This window comes from Dendronephthya gigantea, unplaced genomic scaffold (genome assembly GCF_004324835.1).
Source record: "Dendronephthya gigantea isolate DGI-Jeju-01 unplaced genomic scaffold, DenGig_1.0 000149F, whole genome shotgun sequence".
Lineage (NCBI taxonomy): Eukaryota > Metazoa > Cnidaria > Anthozoa > Malacalcyonacea > Nephtheidae > Dendronephthya > Dendronephthya gigantea.
The window spans coordinates 235,001-260,161 of record NW_021163159.1 but is presented as its reverse complement, the minus strand read 5'-3'; the positions used below and the strand labels follow the sequence as shown (position 1 = coordinate 260,161).

Here is a 25,161-nt window from a genome sequence, read left to right as displayed (position 1 = left end):
CTATTTTAGTTTAGAAGTTATTCCCGTTTAAACATGGTATTTTGCGATGTAAAAAAAATGAAAACCGCGCAAAAGGGATTGGTGCAAAATCGATGTTGTGATGTCACAATAGGAACCGGTTTGGGTCATTCATGCGAAAAACATTATAGCGTGTATTATTCACTGAGGGCGACAGCGCAAAAAAGGCACGCAAATTGAAAATATGCCGAATAGATGTATTGTAGGTGGTTGCTCTAATGTATCCAATGCGGGGAAAGGAATATCGCTGCATTTTATACCGTTTTCTGGCGACGAAAGGCCAGAAGCTAAAAAGAGACGCAGGCAATGGATAGACTTCGTGCGCTTGAAACGAGCCAAATGGGACCCAACTCCCAATTCAAGTATTTGTTCGGTTCACTTTGCCAAGGAAGATTTTACGGAAATGTTTTCTGGTATCTCCGGCAAAGTACCAAGGTTAGCCACCGATGAAATTGGGATAGTTGCGATTCCAAAGTTTTTCGCGCCGCCAGAATGCAAACCTACATCTGCGACGGACAAAAGAATGGTAAATACTCTTTCGTTGCATTTATATTATATGATTTGTGATTATATTGCTGTGGGATTTTTACTTCTTAATGGTTTAAATATAGGCCATGCTTATTGAGACTGGCTTTTAGATAGAATATTTCTATTTTCAATAGGTTGTAAAAGAAGCATTGTCTGCAAGTATGTGCGTGCAAAACGAACCACAGGAACCAAGCGAGCTTGAGCCTATACATCACGCAAATGTGGAAATGAGTGAACAGCTGCTGATCGATGCTTCTCCTGGCAATGTACGCGAACAATTCATATTCATTCAAATTGTACTGTAAATAATTTGCGTAACAACTGAACTGAACGTGAATCTATTATAGAAAACACGGAAGGACATTGTCCTCATTGTGTTTACATTGTTGTGTGACTTGCGTCTCTGAAACAGACTTTCTACTCTTATAGAAAAACAGTGTTTCGACAGAGACTGGTGGTTGTGTTGGATGCGCTTACTTGTTAAAGGAGAAGAGGAAAACGTGGAACAAATATGTTGCGCTTAAAGCCAAATATGATGAAATGGCTAAAGCGAAACGTTCCAAAGGTATTGTACGCACTGCAGGGGAAACCCATATAATATTTCAGCCTATAAAATTTGCCAGCTAGGTGTTTCAATAGCAATATACCGCTTTACAGTTTTTTAGAAAATATGTAAGATAGAACTATTTATGCATTTGTAGGATAAAGTTAAGAGAAAGCATTATATTTGCATTATTGCTATATAGGATAAAAAAGCAAAAGGATCCGTGGGGCGTGCGCTGTAGGGAAAACTCACGATGTCTTAATAGTCAAATGGTTGCTACAATTACGCATTTGTTTTTTTGTTTAGGTGTGCAGTGTAATATTATAAACGAAGAAGAGTGTGGTTATGAGGATGCTGAAATGCTACCATATGGCATTCCAACTGATACGGACACGAAATCGACTGCTGAATGCACAGATGACGAAATGGATAGCATTTCGAGTACGGGAGAATTCCATTCGGAAGAAGCGGCCGAGTCGGAAAAATCAGAGTTGGAAGAGGATAAAAGGTATTTTCGCATCAGGGATTACCTACCTACGGCTCAAGCGTCTAATATATTTAATATATTTTTTCTACGTTTAATATATTTTTCGGGGATCCACATGAAAATTTACGCCAGGAACCGAAATATATTGTTATATAGCTTCCTTAATTTAACTTCTATTTACCTGATATATTATGTATAAATATGTGAACTGCAATAGTTATGGCGGAGAAATCATTTCCCCAATAAAATTAATTTTCCTCATTGAAAGGCCTAGCCCTTGAGTTGAAATGATATACAGGGCATAAGCGATACGCGTCTTTAGTTAATTATTAAGCATTCTGCCGCCCACTGTTGCCGGCGTTTAATAATTTTTAATATATACACGTAGGCGTTTAATAAAAGCTTTCCCTGCAAAATTGTTGATATTAAAGCCTGGTTTCCATATGACGCCGACGTCGGCAAAGTATTATTGTCGGTGATTACTGATGAGTGAAATCTTTTGTCTTTCTGAAATCATTTTCTCCTTGGATGATTACAGACAATGAGTCGGCGACAGGTCGGCGTCATATGGAAACCAGGCTTAAGCGTCGAGCAAAGCATGCTGGGTCATGCATTTTGTCACTTTAAATGATTTATCAACAGATAGATTTCAAGTTTCAAAAACTATTCTCAAAATGACGCCATGCATGTGATTAATAATTATTAGAGTGCTTTACATTGAACCTTCCTCACAAACCCCATCAAAGTAAACCTTCCTCACAGGGGATACCCGTGTGGGTACACGCAGCTTTTTTGGTAGAGGCTGTACATATTATTACTACGAGGATCACTCATCACTGTCCATCGTAAGAAAAAGCTTGGTAAGTCTAGTAACCTTGTGCGTTCTGAAAAGTGGATTATCTTTCTGCCTCTTTGTCAAGATTTACTTGAAATGATTTCTCGCAGTGCATTACCATAATTCTTGATGTACTATGTGTTTAATATATATGTATTATTATTTGTGTTGCAAGTGGGGTTTTTGGGCACATTTCAAACAATCAGTCAATTGACTCAATTTCGTCATGCACGTTCAGGAAGAACGTAGCTCTGCTGTTGCTGCTGCTGTCGTTCTCTTGAGTGAGGTGGACACGTCATTCGGCGACACAAGTGCTTGGAAGCTTCCCGGTACGTTCGATCGAAACAGGCATAAATTAATGGATTGCACAGACTGTTAAAAAATGGCAATGTGCGTGATATCAAATGAAATATGTTAATCCGGTACCTGTGGTCTAGCGAATCGCTTTCCCAATCAATAAAATTCGGAGAATAAAACCACATCAATATCCAAGAGAACCAGGGACCCCAGCAACATATGAAAAGTCCAACGACAACCAACAGCATTCTGATCACTTTAATATCTTGACGCAATTCAGATCTTTGAATCTGACTGTTGCATGTTTGACCCAATCCGCCATTCGAAAGCATTTTGTTTCGTTTATGAGCAACGAGAAATATAAGAGCATACATGATCATCATGATTAATGCGGGTATAAAGAACGCACTCATCGACAACAAAAGGTAAAATGTTTTGGCTTTATCTTGGTCATGCTCGTGACTGCAAGTTTCCAACGCGGTGTCCAAAATTCCATAGCTTCCTGAATTGGGAGTAACGGAGTAAGAGGCAAGGGAAATTGAAATGAAAACTAAGACGAAGATTATTTTCAACGATCTGGAGGTTGTCATTAGAGATTTGTAAAGAAGTGGCTTGCTAATTTTAAGATATCGATCAAAACTGATCAAGGTTAAGGTAAAAATGGATGTCGCTAACGCAATGGTATCTATCCACACCATAAAACGACAAAGATAAAAAGCCGATGGTGTCGATCGCGCCGACTTGGGATCGAAATTCAGTCTGGTAAACACGTTCAGTGGTATTAAAATTACCCCAACCAAGAGATCAGCAACAGCCAGACAGGCGATAAAATACTTATTTGGCTGATGAAGACTTCTTTCTTTCCAGGTCAAAATCAAGACCCAAATATTTCCAAGAATTGTGAGTATAGCGATGAAGGCTATTACAACTTTCCACCAGAAAGCAAGTTGGTCAAGATAGGCTTCCAATTTTAATCTATCACTATCTGACATTCCAGATGTATCTGTTTCATTTGTATGTTTGATATTCAGCAGCGGCATTGTTTGTCAACATATAATCGAAAATCTCGAACCCGCTGAAAATAAACAAAATATTATTGCATGAATAAAATTAGCTAATTCAACCTTCAAAACATGAAAACAGTACCTACAAATAAAACAATGTTGAGATGCGCATTTCGTAATCAGTTATGTGTTTGCGAAACGACATAAATTATTAGGCTCATATACAAGTAAACTGTATCTTTTAAAGACGGCAAATACGGAAAAAAAGACATACACCTACTGGTATAAAACACTTGGGAGATTATCGATTATATATCCTTCCTCTTTCATCGCCCATCCGTATCTGAAATGTCTGTATCCCCTTTAATTGTCTATCGATTTGCTTCATATTTTATTTTGTGAAAACTACGTTTCAAAAGTAATCGGAATTTAGAGCGAAAAAGTCGAAAACAGCTTTAAGCTGTATTTATAACGAACTGGTTGCTTCACTCTCCGTCACTCTATTTAATTTCCAACAGCATTTATCATTTGTAATTATGTCTTTCTAAAATTGAGGGGGAAGCGGAATGTTGGGTACCGGTAACTGAGTTGTTCGTCTTCCTGTCTGACTTTTGAAACTGCATGTGATCGTATAGTAATGAATTCAAGTTTCCATGTTATAAAAGATAATGGCATATCGATCTCATAACAATTTCCTGTCAATTCATATCAAGAATGAGAAAAAAAATTACACTTTTGTTCTGTAATATCAATTTAGTTAGGAAGAGGAAGGCCTTTTTTGTTTTTTTGTAACTTTCCATCTTTCTAAACTGTGATATTATGTATTTAACTATATTATGAACAATTAAGCAGAGCGGAAAACATTAATTTTACGTCTAAATTAGTGACGGGTCCATAAGGCAAGATAAATTATAGTATATATTAGCTTATTTATCTATGACATTTCAAATAGAAGTTTTAAAATGGGAATAGCAAGCGTTGCAAGTTAGAACTGTGGAAATTTCTTCTATATAAGTGATGTATGCGTAATCTTAAACATCCCAAACTGTTTTTACAATAAAGATCTACACCAATGAATGCACACGGTATACTTTAGAGCGGTTGTAAAAATTCTTCCCAATCGAAGATCCGCCACTGCGTCCACTTACCTGATGTATACTCCTGGGTTACGCAGGAATTCAGCTTCTTCTTGGCGATCTCAATCTTAAAATAACCGTCCTATTTGGTGTGACTGACCTTTACGCGACTAAAGTAAGACACAAGCTGCTGCTGAAGTAACAACATGAATTGGCTTTATAATATGTTGCCCTTAATTAAATAAAGCGTCCTCTATAATTATATATAATTATATTAATAAAACTACCTGTCTCAGACTACGCCCTTCGATTGAGATCATTTTGTACAGACTGATTCCTCCTCTATTAATTTTGCACCAATAATTAATGCACGCATGAATTTTCATACTTGTAATTAGGCGTTTAATCAGAATGTTGCGTTCGATCAAAATTTTCAGTATGTTACATATAATCTTTGGCCAAAGCGGAATTTTCAAAATGGCGACGAGTTGTTTTTGTCAAAGTGACAAATGCATACAGAAATCAGTAATTCTAGAGAAAATGCTCAAGCTAAAACCACGAAACAAGCGAAAGAAATGGCCTAAAATTATTTCGAAATAGAAACTACGTTGGACGTAGTATTTTATGCAAAATAACGCAAAATAACAAAAAAAACCGTAGCTTTTTATGCAAAATAAAATTAGACACCATAGAACGTATTTTATTTTGCATAAAATATCGTTTTGTAAATATCGGGTTCACGTTTTGTAAAACATTTATTTTAATTTTTTTTGTAAAACAATCGCCTCGCAAGGCTCGGTAAAATGTCACTAAATAAAAACCTCGATTTCGTCTCGGTTTCGACCTCGTGTTCAGCCATCTGCGAACAATTGTGATGCAGTTTTAATAGTTAAATGCCTACTGAATTTAGACACTCCATTAGACCTGGTTCACATGCACTAGCTCCTAAGAATCGGGGATCCATTGTATTACTTTCCGATAGACAAAGCATTTTGCGCACCAAGGACAAGTGTGAACCATGCTTAAATGTAATTATTGCGAGATGTCAGTACTCGCTGTACTTGTTGAGCCATATGTTTTCTGGTTAGGAACAAGTTTAGCTAGCTTTCCATAACCCTTCCTGTTCTGAAAAGTGGCAGTAAATCTTTGCTGTCTTTCGCTTCTCCTCTGTCCACATTTACACGATAAGATTTTTCGCACTGCATCACGAAATGGTCTGGTGCGAAGGGCATATATGAAAGGATCCATTGCCGAATTTAGCAGTATTAGCCAAAATACAAGATCGCGTAGCCACTCGATCACGTCACAGTTGCAGGGACTGCATAGGTTCATGTAATACACTGCAGTACATGCAGGGATGTAACAACACATCAAGGCGCCAATCATCAGCACGAATGTCTTTGTTAATTGATTTTGAATGTATGCGTCGTTTCTTTGAGACGAGCGCAAACCTTCTAATTCCAAGTTCTTTGAGACCTGAAAACGAGAACACTATTACGGCATTATAGTATATAAGCATGCAGTGAAAACCTATAATATATAACATTCGTTTAGCTACCATAATCCAGAGTGAAGACCGACCGAAAAATGACGTTCACGTCCTCCAGGAATTTGAATACGATGAAATTCGTACTTCGTTGAATTACGATGTGCTGTATCTAACAACATTTAGGTTCGCTATGCTTTTAGATAAATGTACTAGTGTTTTTTATGACCTCACGTTGTTATAACCAGAAGAGCAGTCCTAAACTGTCCTAGCTTCTTGCGTGTTTTCTTGTTATCATATATATATATATATATATATATATATATATATATATATATATATATATATATATATATATATATATATATATATATATATATATATATATTATGCAAAGCTCACTTGTATAAGTTTGAGCACTCTGGTGACTTCACTATACAATTCCAACAATGTGTAACCGTACGTCCTGTGTCCCAAGTGCAGGAGTCACCATTGCGCTCTGGTGATAGCCGGGAGGGCACATTGTTTTACACACGTTGGCCGCAGATAGATAGATGATATTGAAATCCCATGCAAATGTAATCATATGCAATTCTAATTAGACTTCGAGTATCTATCTATCTATCTATCTGCTGCCAACGTTTTTGCAAATGGGTGTATATATATATATATATATATATATATATATATATATATATATATATATATATATATATATATATATATATATATATATAATATAATATAAGTACAATTGTTGAGCGAATAAATCATCACGAAATAAAATTAATCGACACCACTGAATTTATCATCTAACAAATAAAAAACAAAACGACCGGATGCTCTACAAAGTGAAAGAAATTCTTAATTAATTTAGATAACAAAGATAAAGTTTAGTCACTTCCGTTGTAAATGCAACGCTTAAATATCGTATAACCCAGGTAAGAACTTGGAAAATTAACGGATATTTCAAATGATTCGCACTGGGGGACCGCGAGCAAATAGAATACATATCTCTATATGGTAATATGGTCTTATGGTTAAAAGCACAACATACTACTCTTGTACGAATTACCTGTAATAGTGTACAGCGAATCCTTAAACAGGCAAAACTGACCACGGTGCCTGTAAACAACAAAGCTGTGTTCACAAGTATGAAATTCTCCAGTATATAATCCAACCAGATATTCATTGCACCGTAGCTAAGGGCTATTATCCAAATAATAACGGAAATCAAGACACAGAGCTTGACACTAAAATACACACGATATTTGAATGGCGATGTCAACGCAAGCCATCTTTCGAATGCTAACGCTGAAATGCTCAAAACGGAAGCACAAGATGCGATAAAATATGGAATATGTAGCAGCTTTTGGATCATTGGATAGTCTCTATGACCGAATTCCGTATCGATGCTTTGTTTGATGTGGATAAATACAGCTAGACTCTCCGTTAAACAGCCAACGAGTAAGTCTGCCAGAGCAAGGTTGAAGGTAAAGCAGTTAAATTGTGTGCGAAGTTCTTTATTTGGATCGATGATTATGGATAAACAGACAAATAGATTGGTTGGAACTGTGATGATAAGAAGTACGAACGAGAATGAAGCTGTAATCGTCGATAATTCCGATGGCGATGTCGCATTTCGGCAGCCAGACGAAACCCAATCGAGATACATTGCCTTCTTGACCATAAATGACAAGACTAAGCCATGTACTTTCAAGTTCCGGTGTCCTAGCGGATATTAAAGACCTTACGCTGGCACTACGACAACGTCGACCGAACGTAAGGTCCCTATTGTCCCCCCCCAGAAAGTGTCTTCCCGGTCTCTCCGGACACGGATTGGGCAGCGACGCGGATATTATCCCTCCTCGCGTATGGTTTCCCCCCAAAAAAACAACTAAAGAAGTTTTAGTTCTTGGGTTTATAGGCAAATTATGCAGTTTATAAGACAAGCTTATGAGACTTTGTTCTATATCAGGTGTTTTCAATGAAATATTTTTGTTGTAGATTATTTATTGTCTGGGCTATTGTCCGATCATTCTTGTTTCCGCTCCATTCTTCTCACAGGTGAAGACCACTCACATTGGACTGAGAAACTTGCCCTACGGATAAGGGTGACCACGATAGGGGAATATTTTAAGGTGACGCTTTGTGCATGCATTATTGATGGTCACTGCATGTGCACAGTATAGAACGTGAATGCGTGCAAATACATGCATGCACATATATATATAATATATATATATATATATATATATATATATATATATATATATATATATATATATATATATATATATAAATATATATATATATATATATGTATATATATATATATATATAATATATATATATATATATATATATATATATATATATATATATATATATATATATATATATATATATATATATATATATATATACACCCATTTGCAAAAACGTTGGCCGCAGATAGATAGATAGATAGATAGATACTCGAAGTCTAATTAGAATTGCATATGATTACATTTGCATGGGATTTCAATCATATTACTCAACATATGCAATTCTAATTAGATTTCGAGTATCTATCTATATATCTATCTGCGGCCAACGTTTTTGCAAATGGGTGTATATTAAGAACTTACTGACTGAGAGTGAGGTCTGTACGGTAAAATATCAAACCGAGGTCGTGCCGTATTGACCGAGCGATAGCGAGGTCAATACGGCACGACCTCGGTTTGATATTTTACCGTACAGACCGAACAATCGAAGTCAGTAAGTTATTTATTATATGACTTAATTTGGGAAAACCATAAACACGAATAATAATTCATTTCGAATTGCTGTTGTTTTTCCCGAGGGCAATAAAAATTGAGCGTATTGCCCGTGGGCAACATGGGAAAATTCCGCCTCGTCAGCAGCCAATCAAATTGCAGGATTTACAAAAACAAACACTAGTCATATAATAAATATATATATATATATATATATATATATATATATATATATATATATATATATATATATATATATATATATATATATATAGTCTTCAAAACCGATTATATGAAGTCAATCAAGTGTATAATAATATAATATAGGCCCTGTATACCGGGTATCCCAAAAAAACTTTACCTGTTTGTTTTGATATAACTCAAAAACTATAAAAGCTATCGAGCTGATTGATTTCATATATAACACTAAATAACTGATGACGATGTTGCCGGAGATACTAGTACAAGCATTTGATGTCTCCAGTTACTTTCAAAATTGATGAAAATAGCGACAAAAATTGGCTATTAAATTAATTCGAAAATACTTGCCACTCCCTTGGAAAGTTTTTAACCGCTTAACTGTAGGTTTTACCATTGCAAACTTACTTTTAAGAATAAGAATTACACGAAAGAAATCAAAGAATTGTTCTTAGGAATAAAATAAAGTCATAATTCAAGTTGCATTTAGTGGAATGTTTCAAAGAATGTTTCATTTGATGTCCCTTCACTCCCTTGGGATTCGAATTAACTCGCAAGGAATTAGACATCGCAAGGCGGTTGTCGCGGAATATCTAAGTTAGCCCTACATTCAATGGATTATTGTTAAGTTTGTCTGCTTTTATAGCTTTTACGTTTAATTAAATCAAATAGGTAAAAAGTTCTGTGAGGATGAATTTTGCGTCAAATGACAGTTGGTATACAACATTTGATTCGAAGTTGTTTGGAGACTCTGCATTCTGCAACGCAGCTCCCTGACCGTGGTAGTCTGAAAGATGAACCATATGAACCGAGCGGAAACAAAAAAACCGGAAATGACCAAGCGGTACGCAATAACACATGGCCTTTTATATATATTTATTCATATCAATTGATCAACAGCACTACAGGCTACAGCAGTACAAAGCATAAACTATATAGGTGCGAGGAAGACAGAACGACGCTGAAATTTGGTGTCGATACACTTGTATAACATGGCACATACCGTTCCAGAGATGAGCGAACATGAAGATGGCCTTTCGGCGAAGCAACTGCTAGAATCAGGGCACGGCATTACATATAAGTATGTGCGATTTTCATTTTAATTGGGAAATATGACATATAATACGACCGGAAAATGCATTTTGAACATCAGAGCACAATTAGGACTATGTCTATGAAACTGGCTTTCTGAGCTATATTTCCTGCTGTGGACGGGGTTTGAGACTTATAATGATATTGCGCAGATCAAAGCGAATGTGACTTTTCCCCTCTTAAAGTAGAGAGGTTTCGTATTCTCCTCGGCATTCTCCACTCTTGAAGTTTACAGATCGTGGATTACTATTGTGCAATCCTAATCTTATTTGGGGCAACAAATTACTTGTCATATTATAAGGGAACGAATGCCTCAATAACGAATTTACAAGGGTACGAATGCCACAATAACGAATTTACCAAAATGAATGTTTGCTGCCTTTTGGAAATATGAACAATGGCAGATGATGGACGGATCATGGACCCGTCACTCTACTGTATAGGGCGACTAGGATGTGATAAATGTACATACGTATTCAATTAAGCTTAGTAAAAATGAAAACAGCTCGAAAAATACAACCATCAACCAATGTGTCATCGCACATAAATATCTGATATAGTAACTGACAAATCCTTTCAAAATATATAGCTCTCTGCAAATGTAATCCCTCTATGCAAATACGATCTCTCTTTCAATTTATTTAATGCTACAACGTCTCACAATGCACCCGTCGATAATTGCAAAGGAAGGAGAGCCAGACAATTTTTTGAGCAAAAGAATAAGCAGAAAAAGTATCTTACCAGCTGGTTATTCTATTGCTATTATATGTGAAGTATATATATAAAGCTGAATCAATAATTATTCTAGTGCTAAAAAATCCCTTAGCAGTTAGCATTCATTTTTTCTACCACATCAAGTATATTCTACCATTTTGTTGCAAGAAACCCCATCCCTCCAAGGGTTACACTGCGCTGTTAATGGCTTATAGCTTGTTGCTATGGTTGTAATATATTAATAACTAAATATGCAAGAAATGGATAATTGATGATAATAGTCCTAAGTCTAATAATATATATTTCTTCTTGCAGTGATTTCATCATCTTACCTGGTTACATTGACTTTACTCCAGATAAAGTGGTAGGTACATTGCAAACCATGGGTGCATAAATATTAGTTTGAAGGTTAATTACACTTATATTTTTTGCAATACACAAAGCTTTGGGTATATAAACCTGAGCCTTCAACAGTGCAAGAAGTGAATATGAAATGAAATGTGGAAATTGCTTTTTTCTAAAACAGACTTGCCATGGCCAGCTGACATGACTAATATTAGTGATATCTTTGACTTATATCATGTGATGCAATTTAGATACGTCTGTTAGTGAGTTCTGTGTAATAAGTGAATATGTACATAGTTTGCTTCTTCATAGTTTTCTGTTTTAAGGCATTTTAAGTCAAGCTCAATGCATGCAATTTGCAATCATGTGTTTTGCTAGTTGAAAGATGCTGAAAAACTTTAGATTTTTGTATGAGTTTATACATCCAGTTTGAAGAATTTTTAGTACCAACATAAAATTAAATTATGTTTTTTACTCGTTTATAAGAACTCTTTTTACCAATTAATTATTATTCATTCACTTGCAATTTTTCTAGGACTTAACATCTTCACTTACAAGAAAAATAACATTAAAGACACCATTGATTAGCTCACCTATGGACACTGTCACTGGTATGGTTAATTGACAAACAACATTCAGGTTTTGCTTGCATCACAATTTTATCTTCAAAATAGAACCATTTCCCTATTTATAAACTAAAGGGCCAATTACATGGAGTGTTTCCAGGAATTCCAGCTCAGGCTGAGTTTCAGCCTGGCTAACTGTGAAACTTCAGCCCGGGGTTGTTATAAAATCCCAACAAAATTGCATACGTGATTACATGACAAGAATTTCAGCCCAGGTTGAAACTTAGTGTTGTTGTCATATAATCATAAATAAACTTAAACCCGGACAATGCGTTTTGGTTTGTATATTTAATTTTTATGTGCAGTCATAGCCCCTTAAAGGTCAAGTTATTGTCATTCGGGATTTTAAATCGCTCAAAGAATCGAAATAGGTCTACTCCCAGCCTTTACAAACTCAACCCTGAAATTTCAGCCCTGGTCTTAAAATAATTCTGACGTGTCATAACACAGCCCGGGCTGAAACTTGCCATGTAATTAAAAAGTACTTTGGCCCCAGTTTGCTGGGCTGAAACTCAGGGTAGGGTAGGACCTGGGGACTCATTCTTGTGTCATGGCCTATTTCCCTTTTTTTTCCTACTGTTGAAAATTATTTTTGTTTTTCAATTTTATTTAATCAACCAAATACAGCAGTGATCAAAAGTCTGAGTCCAGTCGATAATTTTTCTTACATTAGGATAATTTACACTAAATGATGTCTTGTGAGTTAGAGATTGGATATGTTGTTCTGAACTTGCATATTTTATGATAGTAATGCCTCCTGTAGATATCTTGTTAATTCAGTGGCGTAGCCAGCATCGATAATTGGGGGGCCCATATTCATATATTCATGTTAACAGACTGTAAAGACAATTGACTTGAAAAAAAATTAATCCTGCGTATCACGAATATATGAATATGCGCCCCCCAATTATTGTTCTGGCCACGCTACTGTGTTAATTCTCATGATATTTAAGTTGAATGAGAAATGCGTTTTATTCTTTTTGTGGACCAAAGATGGCCAATAATGATGGGATGTCTCAAAAAGTTGAGAGAAATTGAGATGAGGTTATATGTGTCAAATTCGAACGAAAAGTTGGAAACGTTTTGTGAGTCAAGTTCGCATTCAAGTAAATGAAAATCTGCGAGACCAAGGGCTACTGCTTCAAAGGAGAATGGAAAGAAAGTAGAAGGAAAACCAGTGAACTGATCTTAATAAATCATGGAAATCATGGAATAGAGTTGAACTATTAGGATATAACACAAAATGGCACTGTTCTATTTTGTATGACCTGTCTTACGTTTCAAAACAGCTTTGACTATTGTGGGATAGAGTGAAACAGTTTTGTTAGCATTACTGGTTCAATTCTATTTCGCCATTGATTAAAGACAGTCAACTGGTTTCCTTCTGCTTTTTTTCCTTTTTCCTTTGCAGGAGTAGCTCTTGGTCTCGCAGATTTTTATTAAATTGAATGCGAACCTGATTTACAAAACGTTCGACACATATAACCTCATCTCAATTTCTCGCAATTTTCGAGACCCTCATTGCTGGCCCTCTCTTTGCCATCTTTGGTCCACAAAAAGAACAATACGCATCTCTTATTCGACTTAAATATGAGAATTAACGAGAAATCTATGGGAGGCATTACTATCATAAAATACGCAAGTTCAGATCAACATATCCAATCTCAACTCACAAGATATCTCTTATTGTAAATTATCGTAATATAAGAAAAATTATCGACTGGACTTAGACTTTTGATCACCACTGTATATTGACTGTTTGTCAACTTCCTCGTATATGCTAAATTAAGTCCTACTATAGGGTAAAAATCTCCTCTTTTCTTTACTTTTCAGAATCAAAAATGGCTATCGCAATGGCAGTAAGTTACCAGTATCTTAGTATAAATTTAAAGGCGATGTTTTTAGTTTTGCCACTAGGAACTTTTGTTTCCACATTGTCTCACCGCTGCATGGGAATTAAACAGGCAGTCTTATATGTGGTGCATAATAAAGCTCATAAATTATAAATGTAATTTTCCTCAGTTTTGCCTTCAATCGGGCACTGAAGTTCGATTTCGATCACTAATTTTCATTTTAAAAATATTTGATCATTTCTTGCTGTTGTGAACTAAAGAATGGCATAATCAGGAAGCTTGATAATTCTTTCTTTCATACTGCACAAAAATTAAAACATGAAATTCATTATATCTTGCGTATAGTTCTATTAATTTTCATTTGGGTTTTTTAGGACACCCTGTATATCGCTAAAAATCCTATCAGAATTATTTGATTGAACATTAGCTAATATACTCAGATAAGGCCCAACGAGGCTAGGCGAGGCTTACTTAATACTATGACTATAGTAACCTAACTGGTTATGCCCGCTGCGGATCGGTAGGGATGGAGACGGCAGCACGGCGAAGCGAACGAGCTCGGCGAAGCGAACGAGGTTGGCGATGCGTAGTCTTTACTGTCATTTTCAATCATGCGTACGTCCATCAGATATGGAACCTAAACGGTACCCTCTCCATCCCGTGATCACACTGTCACACGGAATCACAGAAGTGAAAACCGTGGAAGAAAAACAAGAACACACACGATGCACACATAGTAAATAATTAGATACATACCGCAGGAGTCTTTTGCAAATTAAGTGAACCTAGGAAGCTAAACTAAAAAACAATAAAGGGACACCATCCCCAGGCGGGTGGAATGTCAGGGGAGGAAGGCGGGGCGAACGAAGCGATAATAAGCAAATAAACAACAAGGCAAACCATATAAATACTAAGGCCCGGGGAAAATACCCCCGTGCCAAACACCCGGCTAGGTACCCAAGCGAGAGCCAACTCTTCGATATTAACTTCTTTTATTATACTAATAAAAGTTTCATATTAATTTTAATGCCGCAATCACAGATATAGCTACAATGCTGACAATTTACCTCGTGTTCTCTTGCAGTTGCAAGGTGGCATTGGCATCATTCATCATAACTGTTCGATTGAAAATCAAGCTAACGAAGTTCGGAAAGTTAAGCGTTTCGAACAAGGTTTTATTATCGATCCCGTCGCCGTAGGTCCCGATGCTCTTGTGAAAGATATTTTTGATATTAAAGACAAACAAGGCTTTTCTGGAATACCGGTTACAGGTTAGATGTTAGTATAATGGCTTTCATCATGTACGTATATAGTTAGTCTATTGAAATCGACGTGTCGCTTTAAAACCATGTAATGACAGTCATTTGGAATCACTCTTAATTTCTGAGTTCTCATTGTTCATTGTCCGTACACCAGGTCAGGGTAAACTAACACGAAATGTTCTGGTAAATTTACCTACAGTTGGTGTAATAGGCACACTAAGTCATGGTAAACTAACACGAAATGTTTGAGTAAATTTACCTACAACTGGTGTGATAAGCACACTAAGTCATGGTAAACTAACACGAAATGTTCCGGTAAATTTACCTACAGATGGTGTAATAGGCACACTAAGTCATGGTAAACTAACACGAAATGTTTGAGTAAATTTACCTACAACTGGTGTGATAGGCACACTAAGTCATGGTAAACTAACACGAAATGTTCGGGTAAATTTACCCACAGATGGTGTGAAGGTCTGTTCACACGATCCAATTTTGTTGGATCCAATTCACCTCTGATGGATGTTTTATAGTCTGTTGTCTTGTAATGTATATGAGCAGCAAATCCACTGAGGTCAATGCAGTACTGCTTTATCAATAACCGACTACATTTCATACGTCAGAAGTTAATTGGATCCAACAAAATTGGATCGTGTGATCAGTGACCTTATAATAGGCACACCAAGTCAGGGTAAACTTACCCATGTCATCTGTGCTCTGTCTTTGTTTTGGTAGCCTGAACACTAATAAAATTTGGGCACACAATTTTACCCATTTTAGCCATGCTGTGCCAATAAATCGAGTGCATGTAATGTAAACGGGGCTTAAGTCGTGGTAAACCAACACAAAATTGTGGAGTAAATTTACTTATAGATGGTTCATGGTGCTTATTTACGATTCTAGTACTTTCAAGCACTTTCGAGTGCTCGTACTTGATCTTTCAAGGGTCTTAAGTACCTAATGAACTGACATAATATCTTTCATTTAGTGAGCGTGGGCGTGATTGAGCTTATAAAATCACAGACGCATGTGTGTAGAACTTCGGAAAAGCAGCCCTAATCAGTCATTAGTTGATAATTCTCCTCCTTAGATCATCTCGATCAAAATAAAGTGTTGCTCCTATTCGTGTTTTTTAACTCGTGATTGATTTCAGACTCATATGAAACATATTTTGTTATTTCAGAATAGTTGATTATTCATATATCTTAGAGCTCGGAGACGGGTATAATCCGAATGTGCACGAATCCACAGCGTATGTGTATATTTTGCCAAAATTAGATACAGCTACTATATTTGAAAGAAACATCATAAAATGCACCTGACATTGTAGCGCTGTGGCTTGTAATTTTGTCCTATTTGTTGTTTCGAAAAGGGTGTGAGGTTCCCATGGTATGCAGTAATTACTTAAAAATAAACAATGGCCACCCAAGATGGTGGACTACCTGTGTGATACGTCATATTACAAGTGCCTACTGTAACTCCATATTTTTCAGAGAGCGGTACTATGGGGAGCCTGTTACTTGGTATTGTTACACACCGTGATGTGGACTTTCTCAATGCTGACAGCCTCTCGGTTCGACGGTGACAGAGGTGTGTCATAATGCCAACAACGATTTCATATAAATGTGCGCAAAAAATAGGTCGAGTTTAACGGCGTATCGATACGTTTTACAGGTGATGACTCCAAGAGATAAGTTAATCGTCGCCAAAGCTGGCTGCACCTTGGTAGAGGCAAACAAAATACTTCAAGAAAGCAAGAAAGGTAATTTTCAGTTGATTCTAACGAATGTTTTTGATGCCACTTATAGTATAGAAACGCTTACAGAAACACTTGTGGAAGTTTGCATGGTGGAACTAGAAATAACGTAGAAAATTGCTTCAATCTCAATTGGTGATCCACAAAATCAAATATTATTTCTTGTTCTTTCAAACTCCATGGAACCGTAGAACTGTATGAAAACACGAAAATGCTTTCTATTTCTCAAATATTATTAACGGTTGAATAAATTTGCATTGATTATAATTAGTATACGTTCTTGAGCTCTCAAGGCTTTGTAATTTTTTAACACCTTTGAAATTCACGTAATGAAAGAGTGTAAAGGCAGAGATTGGAAACAATGTATGTGAAATGTTGCGAAATACGTGAAACGCATTTCAGTAACACATTTACTGTAGGACATCCTACTGAAAACCACCAAGGGCCGAATCTTTTAAGGAAACCATTATTCGTTAAAATTTCCTAAAACAGACTAAAACAGACAGAAAGGGATCATGGTTTACGTACTTGCAAGACCTTACCTGGAGCAGTTAGAAATAATCCGGCCACTAAATAAGCCAGAAAATATATTAAATTAGAAAACATTTAGTCTACATATCAGGCTTTCTTCATACTTTTCTATCAATGGGTAATCACGTGGGTAATGTTAAAGAATTTTTTTTCTATTTTCAAGGAAAATTACCGATCGTGAACGAAAAAAATGAGCTGGTGTCGTTAATTGCGAGGTCTGATCTTAAGAAAAACCGCGAGTATCCTCTCGCTTCAAAGGACAGTACTAAACAGCTACTGGGTATATCATGGTTATATATCATTATTTGTTTGTTGAAGTATAGAATTTGTGTTGCTTTGCACGGTGATCTGCGCGTGCAAGTTAATGTTAGGAGGGGCAGAAGTCTTTCATGGGCACTTTTTAATGTCAATATTACTATTCCCGGTGCTGTTCCCTAAATATCGTGAATGACAACCCAGAGCTTGATAAAGCTTCTTTGCAGCGAGACGTTCACTAATTTTATTCTTTCGGATATCTTCCAAATGTTAGACATACCAATGTTAGCCATAGAAAAAGAAAACTTTTCACCTCTCATGACTTTAAATGTTGATAGGGAGAGGATGGCTAACTCGCCCCGGGTTCCTACACCTCTGAAGGTGATAGCAATATAACTGTATGTTTTTGTGTCAGCGTCGTTGTTGACTGAACCATAAAACAACAATATTATCCTACATGCAGCATTTCTTAAAATGAACGCAATGAAATTAATTAAGGCTCTTATTCTTAAATGTTTTTGAACAGCCTCTTCCATGCATTAGTTTCGGGAACAGCCTTTTTCCGCGAGTTAGCGCTTTTGAACATTTTTCGGAAGAGCGCTTTAGAAATTTATGATTATTATTTTTAACCTATAGTTAGAACTATTTTCCAAAGCAACAACCAGCCCCTATTGTTATTGGCACTTTTCGATACACTAGTACAGTATGACGATGTAGACGACTTACTAAACTGTTAACACCGATCACGCACTGTACTTGACTTAAATTTAAATCGTGTAAGAAATTGATTCGGATAACTTCCGTGGGCATCATCCTCATCGTAATTATTTCGTGAAACTTGCCTTAGTGAAGTTGCCTTCAGCCAGAGCTCGAATTTGTCTGTAACGATTACGTTCTTCCGCTTCCTCGTATATTGTACGAACACACAATTATTCATTTCGCCTTCCTGCTGGACGTTTTTATGGAAGAATTTTATGTCAAGTGCCTCGCTCTTACTTTCTTCGCACATTACACTTTCTATCTGAATAACCTGACCCATTCGCTCAATATTCCCTCTTTTTCCCGAAAGGAAATCCGAATGCCCAATGCGTAAAAGGTTTCAACGAAACCTTTGAGGGTAAAAGGTACTTTGTTCTAAAGACCGCGCCACCAAACTTTATCACAATGTCATGATGGCTTGCATTCTATTTCACTGCTTTCATATTTCTGCCTGCAAGCCGTTGTTGGCATTGTAAGCGAATTTATAGAGAAGAAGATTCATTGAGAATTACTTCCGGTCATGATTTTCGAAAGTTTAGTTCTATGTAGTGCTGGGCTTCTCATAAGTCGCAACTCGCAGTTATCTTGTGAATTCGAGATACAAGCTTTAGAGTAGATGACAATTTTTGGGTGATATATAAGTTATGTACCAATGTGAATGAAATTGTCGGGTTAATGTTTTGTAGGTTTATTGTAATAGTGATTTTGTACTGTAAGTGATTTAGGAACCATACGGATAGCCTCTACCATTTAACAATGCATGGGATTTAGGCTGCTAAGACGCTTCACCAGAATTATGGCTAATTGCGAGATAACGTACGTGATGGATTCCAGAAAGAGCAAGTATATGTCCGCATAATACAGCGCTCGCTTTTTGCCACCGTATGTGTGGAGCGGAAAGCTAGCCCCAAGAACCTCGTTCATTTCACTTGCGTAGAGAAAATGCTTCTTCGCAATCCAACAGTTCGCTGTTCCGTTGTGTTTAAAAGATAGACTATCCAAGATTTAGTCTGACTCCGATCTTTCACACTTATGACAAAAGACGTGGCTTTCGTGTGAACTTAAAATTTGGATGTATTTCATGCACGTGCACGTGTAGATTGCGAACAGTTCATTATTAATGTACCGCTTTATTTATTTCAGTTGGTGCAGCCGTAAGTACAAGAGAAGAAGACAAACCCAGAATTAAAGCCTTGTTTGAAGCTGGAGTTGATGTCATAGTATTGGATTCGTCCCAAGGAAACTCGATATATCAAATAAATATGATCAAGTATGTGGAAACACAGCAGTCTTTTCATTATTTACTTCATTCTCTCGTCGTTTTTTTCAAGCTAAGCTATGTGTAGTTAGTTTGTTAGAAACAACGATGAATCGTAATATTGAGCAATTTTCGGTTCCTTACAATAACATGAAGTAACTGAATTTTCCCCCTCCAGGTACATAAAAGAGCAATATCCCGGCCTCCAGATCATTGGCGGGAATGTGGTGACGGTCGCTCAAGCAAAGAACTTAATCGACGCCGGAGTGGACGGCTTGCGAGTTGGAATGGGCAGCGGCTCGATATGTATTACACAAGAGGTTATGGCAGTTGGAAGGTCACAAGGAACTGCGGTTTACAAAGTTGCAAACTACGCGAGAGAATTTGGAATACCAGTTATCGCTGATGGCGGAATATCGACTGTTGGATTCGTCACAAAGGCTTTGGCCTTGGGAGCATCTACGGGTAGGTGAACGTTTAGCATTAAGACAGATTTCCATTCAGTGCAAAATCGCGCGATCAACTTTTCGCGATTGTTTCCTTTTAAAATACCAACAGTAAAGTTTATAGGACCATAATCTCATATATATGCATGTGCTTGATTGAACACATTTCAAAAGGAAGCGATCGCAAAAAAAAATCGATCGCGCGACATTTTGCACTCAATGGAAATCCGCCTTGAGATATAAATATTTCGGCTTAAAGTGCATGCATGCATCTACAACGAAATTTTACCCCTTTATTTTTATGGTTGCACTGTAAAGAAAACCTAAAACGAGCTTTAGTAGAATTTTGTTAACTTCTTCGTTCTCAGGATATTGAACGTTGTAAGATAATATTTAAATAACACAACTAATGACATCACACTACTTCATGACCTTTTAGAAAATATCAGGTGTCTTGCAGAAGAATTGTTTAGTATCATCTAATGATTACTCTTGTATACAGCGCATGTGTGTATTCATAACGGGCTAAAAGTTGAACCCTATTTTTAGTTTTTCAAACTGATATTGCTTTCTATTTAAACCCAAGCAACCCGCACCTGTTACACTTCTGGGGCTGTATTACTTTAAATGCCGCAATGCTTTTTGGCATCTCAACTGTTGCGCAGCCTAAGTTGGTTCATTTCACGAACAAATAAAGATGGTGTTCCACAGGGATCTTTACTGCATTCCTTTTGTTGTTCGTGGACGTCCACCTATGACTCTATTTCTTGTGTTTTGCGAGCGAGCGTATCAGCATCTTAATTTGTGCAGTAGGCAGTAAAAAACAAATTTTTGGCGTCGATCGTCCTTAAATCCGTCGAACCTCACTACATGTAGTCTTGCTGTAAGTATTTTATGTGAGTATTTTAAAGATCGGTTACAAGCTATTTGAGAGAAAGTGATCGAATTTTAATGCTGTTCATCCGGCAATCATGCACTTGACCAATTTCTATAGGTTAGCCTGCTAACCAATATAGCTGGGGATAGGCCAGGTCTATAAATCTTTTTAAACTTGTCCTCTGACGTGTCGAAACACTTCATCATATATGTGGGTCGAAACAAGCGCCATGCACATGCACCTGAGGATTTTTGGTACCGACGTTTCTCTCTTTAATGCACTGAACACCCTTCTGCCTCCTTTCACGATCTGAGAATACCTTCCTCTATGAATCGAACGCATGCTCCTTTAGAATTCCTTTAGTAAAACTTCTTGTCCATTCTGAAACTGTAACAGAGAAGCGGTATTATAGTGAGATTAAATGTGAGTGCATCACAGCCATCTTCTGGATCTTCGTCGTTACTGTTCTGTCTTTTCGTCGGTTCTGTATTGTTGAGCTTCTTCAACGTTTCACATGATTTGTACTCCGTTAATCCACTGAAGGCTCGGGTGTTGTGCTCGCCCTTTTATAGTAACGGTTGAGGGAAACTAGCTCACGTCATCAACCAGAGTGGGCTGACCCTTCTCCCACCAATCAGCGTTGTAAGTTAGAAATGTGGGTTGGCCTTAGAAGCTCGCTCCAGCTCTCATATCTTGTTTATTTAAGGCGTTGTCGCACTAGTCGAGTTGGTTTTCTGTTCAATCGATCAATATTAAAAAATTTTCACAACTTAAAATATTTATCATCAACAACTAGTAAAATTTACAAATAATACGTCTGTGAACAATATATTTTAACTTAAACTATTTTCACTCTCGTTTTGCCGAATTGAACTTTTGATGACGTAATCTATTACATGCTCAACCGCGCAAAATTTTAACCACAATTGTTTGACATAAGAGCTTGCATTGCCTACAGCATGCACGCACATTTTTTTTAAAAAATACGACAATTAAGATAAGTGACGACTTAAGACTGTTTATCCAGGTATTAGCTCTGAAAATAAGGGTGATAATTATTTTCACCTAATTACTTATTTAAACCCACGATATGTCATACATGAAAGGGAAAGGCGATTAATGATTGCGAATGGCCGAAAATTATATTTACTCAGGCATCTTGCGGCAAAAATCAATCACCAATCCCTGTCATGCAATTGATATTCCTATTTTACAGCTATTTTTAACATGCATATATCTAAACACAATAAAGCCTTGCGTAACAATATATAGGGCTGTTTGTAGAACGGTGAATTTTTGTTCACTTCAGAATGGTCAATTCGGTTCATTTGTCTTTTTCATTCGCTAGTAATGATGGGTTCACTTCTTGCGGGTACCTCGGAAGCTCCGGGTGAATACTACTTTGCCGATGGTGTTCGTTTAAAGAAATATCGAGGTATGTTGCATATTTATAGTAATTCTTACATACATGTAGTCAGTAGTCGCTTAATAGATTTTGACAATAAAATGCTTAGCACCTACTGATATACAGGGGCCAGTTGTATAAAATGCTTTAACTACATTTTGCATAGTTAAGTCATGGTTAACTCAGAAATACAGAACTCTCATTGGCCAATTCTGTCCTTAACTGCAGTTAAGAGTTAACTTGTCTTTTATACAACTGGCCCCAGATTTTGTTTAGACATGTTTTGTGATTTTGATGGTTTAAATGAAATGATTTTAATCTTTCACCACCAGCTCTTAGGTAGTCCTAGTGTAGTTTTATACGTCATGAAAAGACATTAAGAATTTTTTTTGTTTGAAAAACGTTTGAAACTATAGAATAGCTGTATAGAAGCGGAAATATTGAAATTATTACGAAATAGATCTCCAATTGTTGTATATTTAAGCGACTTGTTTTAATGCTTGCATGTTGCACTATAGTCAAAATTGCTCCGACAGTATGTTATAACGTCCAACAACGGCAGTCACAACCTTGATAAAATAAGAACAAAGTGGGTCGTGTGGCTGACTCGTAGAAATGATAGACATGTCTATTATTTCTATGGCCTGACTGTACATATTTCGAATATCTACAACGCTCTTTTTCTCATCACAGGAATGGGATCACTTAATGCTATGGATGCGAACAAGTCAAGTCAGGCGAGATATTTTAGGTAAGCTGGAATAAACTTCTTTATGTGGTGACAGGAGGGCTAAACACTTTCCATTGCGAATCCTCGTTTACGTCATGTATCGTCCCACGAGATTAAATTTTTCACATTATTCATTAAAAAGAATGCACTGGCTCTGTTTGCCTATAGCCTATATATGAAACACACATTTTTTGGAATAAATTGAGTGTTCTGATATTTAGTGAAAGTGCAAGAGTGAAGGTTGCCCAAGGCGTTGCTGGGTCCGTGGTAGACAAAGGGACGATCCATCGGTTCGTTCCGTACCTTATCACTGGCATACAACAAGGATGTCAAGATATTGGTGCGTGCAGTTTGGACAAATTGAGGTGAGTTCGTCTATATTTGGGCCAAATGGCAGGTTCTATAAACCCTCGTAAGTCCTGAGTTTTTCACATTATACTACGAACACATTTTTCCATTTAGTCCTGTTTACATTTTCATTCAAACGAGCTAGTTAACTTTTAACTGTAGTTAAGGACAGAATTGGCCAGTAAGAGTCGTGTATTTCTGGGTTAACTAGGATTTAACTGGGAGTTTTATACAACCGGCCCCTCATCATATGTAAATAGGGATTATATCAAATAAAAATGGCACATGCATAAATCGCAGCAAAGTTGCAAGTTGTAAACGAAGCAGGAATATTTCTGGCATTGCTATAGTTCTATCCATGAAATAACGCTACATTCCAAAACCGAAAAAGTTTTTGTGGCCTATTTGCGATCCCCTAATTTGTGCATGACTCCAGTTTGGCGATTCGTTTTTCCATGTATCTGAGTTAATTTTTTTTTCAATCGCATTTCCACACGTTCTCGTTTGCAGGGCAATGACGTACAGTGGCGAGATACGATTTGAAAGAAGGACAGTATCTGGGCAAATAGAAGGCGGTGTTCACGGATTGCATTCGTGAGTTAAACGACAATTTGTTATTTAAAGTGTGGTTGTTTTCCCAATTTAGGCTTCGAATATAAAGTAGTTAACGTTTTTACCAAAAATTTCATTAAAGAACATATTTCTCAAGCCTCTGTACACTTAACATACAATTTATATCATTGGTATACTCCACAACTCCTAATCGTAAACCTAGCCTAGCCCTAATCCTAACTCAATTTCAACGATTGAGGTTTTATTTTAAAGTATCGCATCTTTCAGCCTCTTTTAAATTTCGTCTAAACTGAGTACATGCCTTTTTTCCCTTTTAGGTACGAAAAACGGTTATTTTAGGCATACCTCGGAAATTATTATATTATGAATTGATTTATGGCTTGAGTAAATATTCATAACATAAATGTACACTGTTTGCCCACTACTTCTACAGTCTGTAACCGATCTCAAAATTTTTCGTTATTGAAATAGATATTATATATGTACATCGATACATATATTATGTATGTGGCGGTGCAAAAGCAATGACAATAGTTTCTTATTGTCACTAAATAGCAAATGGTGTACATTTATGTGCGATTCAATTGAATAAAAGTTTCAGTGTGGTTATCTGAATTTTGATCACACACTCTTAATCTTTTCAATAAAAACCTTTACCTTTATACATGCTGAAATTCACCTATTCGGACAATGCATGCAGGGTTAATGCAGGATTATTCAGCGATTTCGAGAAATCTAAAACCAGATAAAGCCTGATTCTTTATAGTTGCTACCAACAGAAAATGCTAAAACGCCTAAATAGTAAAACAGCTAACTTGTTGAACAAGAAATAGGTGAACTACAAGAGAAAAAGGTTTTAAAGAGAAGAAGAGTTTTCGCTTGATATATAACCCAATGACGTCCCTTTTGGATAAGTGAATTATCAGCCGGTAAAGGTTTCTGAGACGTGGTAAATATTATCATCAATATGTTCAGATCAATCTGAAATACGTTCGTGAAATTATGTACTTATTCTAAACGGCTTCTCAACACAATTATACTATGACGGTAATAAACACGATTTCTTTGTGACTCGCAATGTTGTGATTTGTATAATATA

The 25,161-nt window shown here is 36.6% G+C and overlaps 3 protein-coding genes across 3 annotated transcripts; 1 reads left to right on the top strand and 2 right to left on the bottom strand.

The window, feature by feature from the left end:
- Positions 1-2,767: 2,767 nt before the first annotated feature.
- LOC114536855 (trace amine-associated receptor 6-like) lies at positions 2,768-3,749 on the bottom strand. The gene is made up of 2 exons (XM_028558193.1): positions 3,020-3,749; positions 2,768-2,784 (listed from the first exon to the last, which is right to left on the bottom strand). The coding sequence occupies exons 1-2, from the start codon at positions 3,747-3,749 to the stop codon at positions 2,768-2,770; spliced, it is 747 nt and encodes a 248-aa protein (XP_028413994.1).
- A 1,754-nt stretch (positions 3,750-5,503) lies between these two features.
- Positions 5,504-8,062, bottom strand: LOC114536847 (histamine H2 receptor-like). Its single transcript, XM_028558187.1, has 2 exons — positions 7,351-8,062; positions 5,504-6,265 (listed from the first exon to the last, which is right to left on the bottom strand). Exons 1-2 carry the CDS (start codon positions 7,963-7,965, stop codon positions 5,822-5,824), a joined length of 1,059 nt encoding a protein of 352 aa, XP_028413988.1. The 5' UTR covers positions 7,966-8,062; the 3' UTR covers positions 5,504-5,821.
- A 2,069-nt stretch (positions 8,063-10,131) lies between these two features.
- Positions 10,132-25,104, top strand: LOC114536840 (inosine-5'-monophosphate dehydrogenase 1b-like). Its single transcript, XM_028558178.1, has 15 exons — positions 10,132-10,313; positions 11,354-11,402; positions 11,919-11,994; positions 13,843-13,868; positions 14,947-15,133; positions 16,618-16,705; positions 16,771-16,886; positions 17,575-17,691; positions 19,569-19,695; positions 19,862-20,148; positions 22,355-22,441; positions 23,105-23,162; positions 23,363-23,506; positions 24,000-24,083; positions 24,380-25,104. Exons 1-15 carry the CDS (start codon positions 10,225-10,227, stop codon positions 24,399-24,401), a joined length of 1,557 nt encoding a protein of 518 aa, XP_028413979.1. The 5' UTR covers positions 10,132-10,224; the 3' UTR covers positions 24,402-25,104.
- Positions 25,105-25,161: the final 57 nt, after the last annotated feature.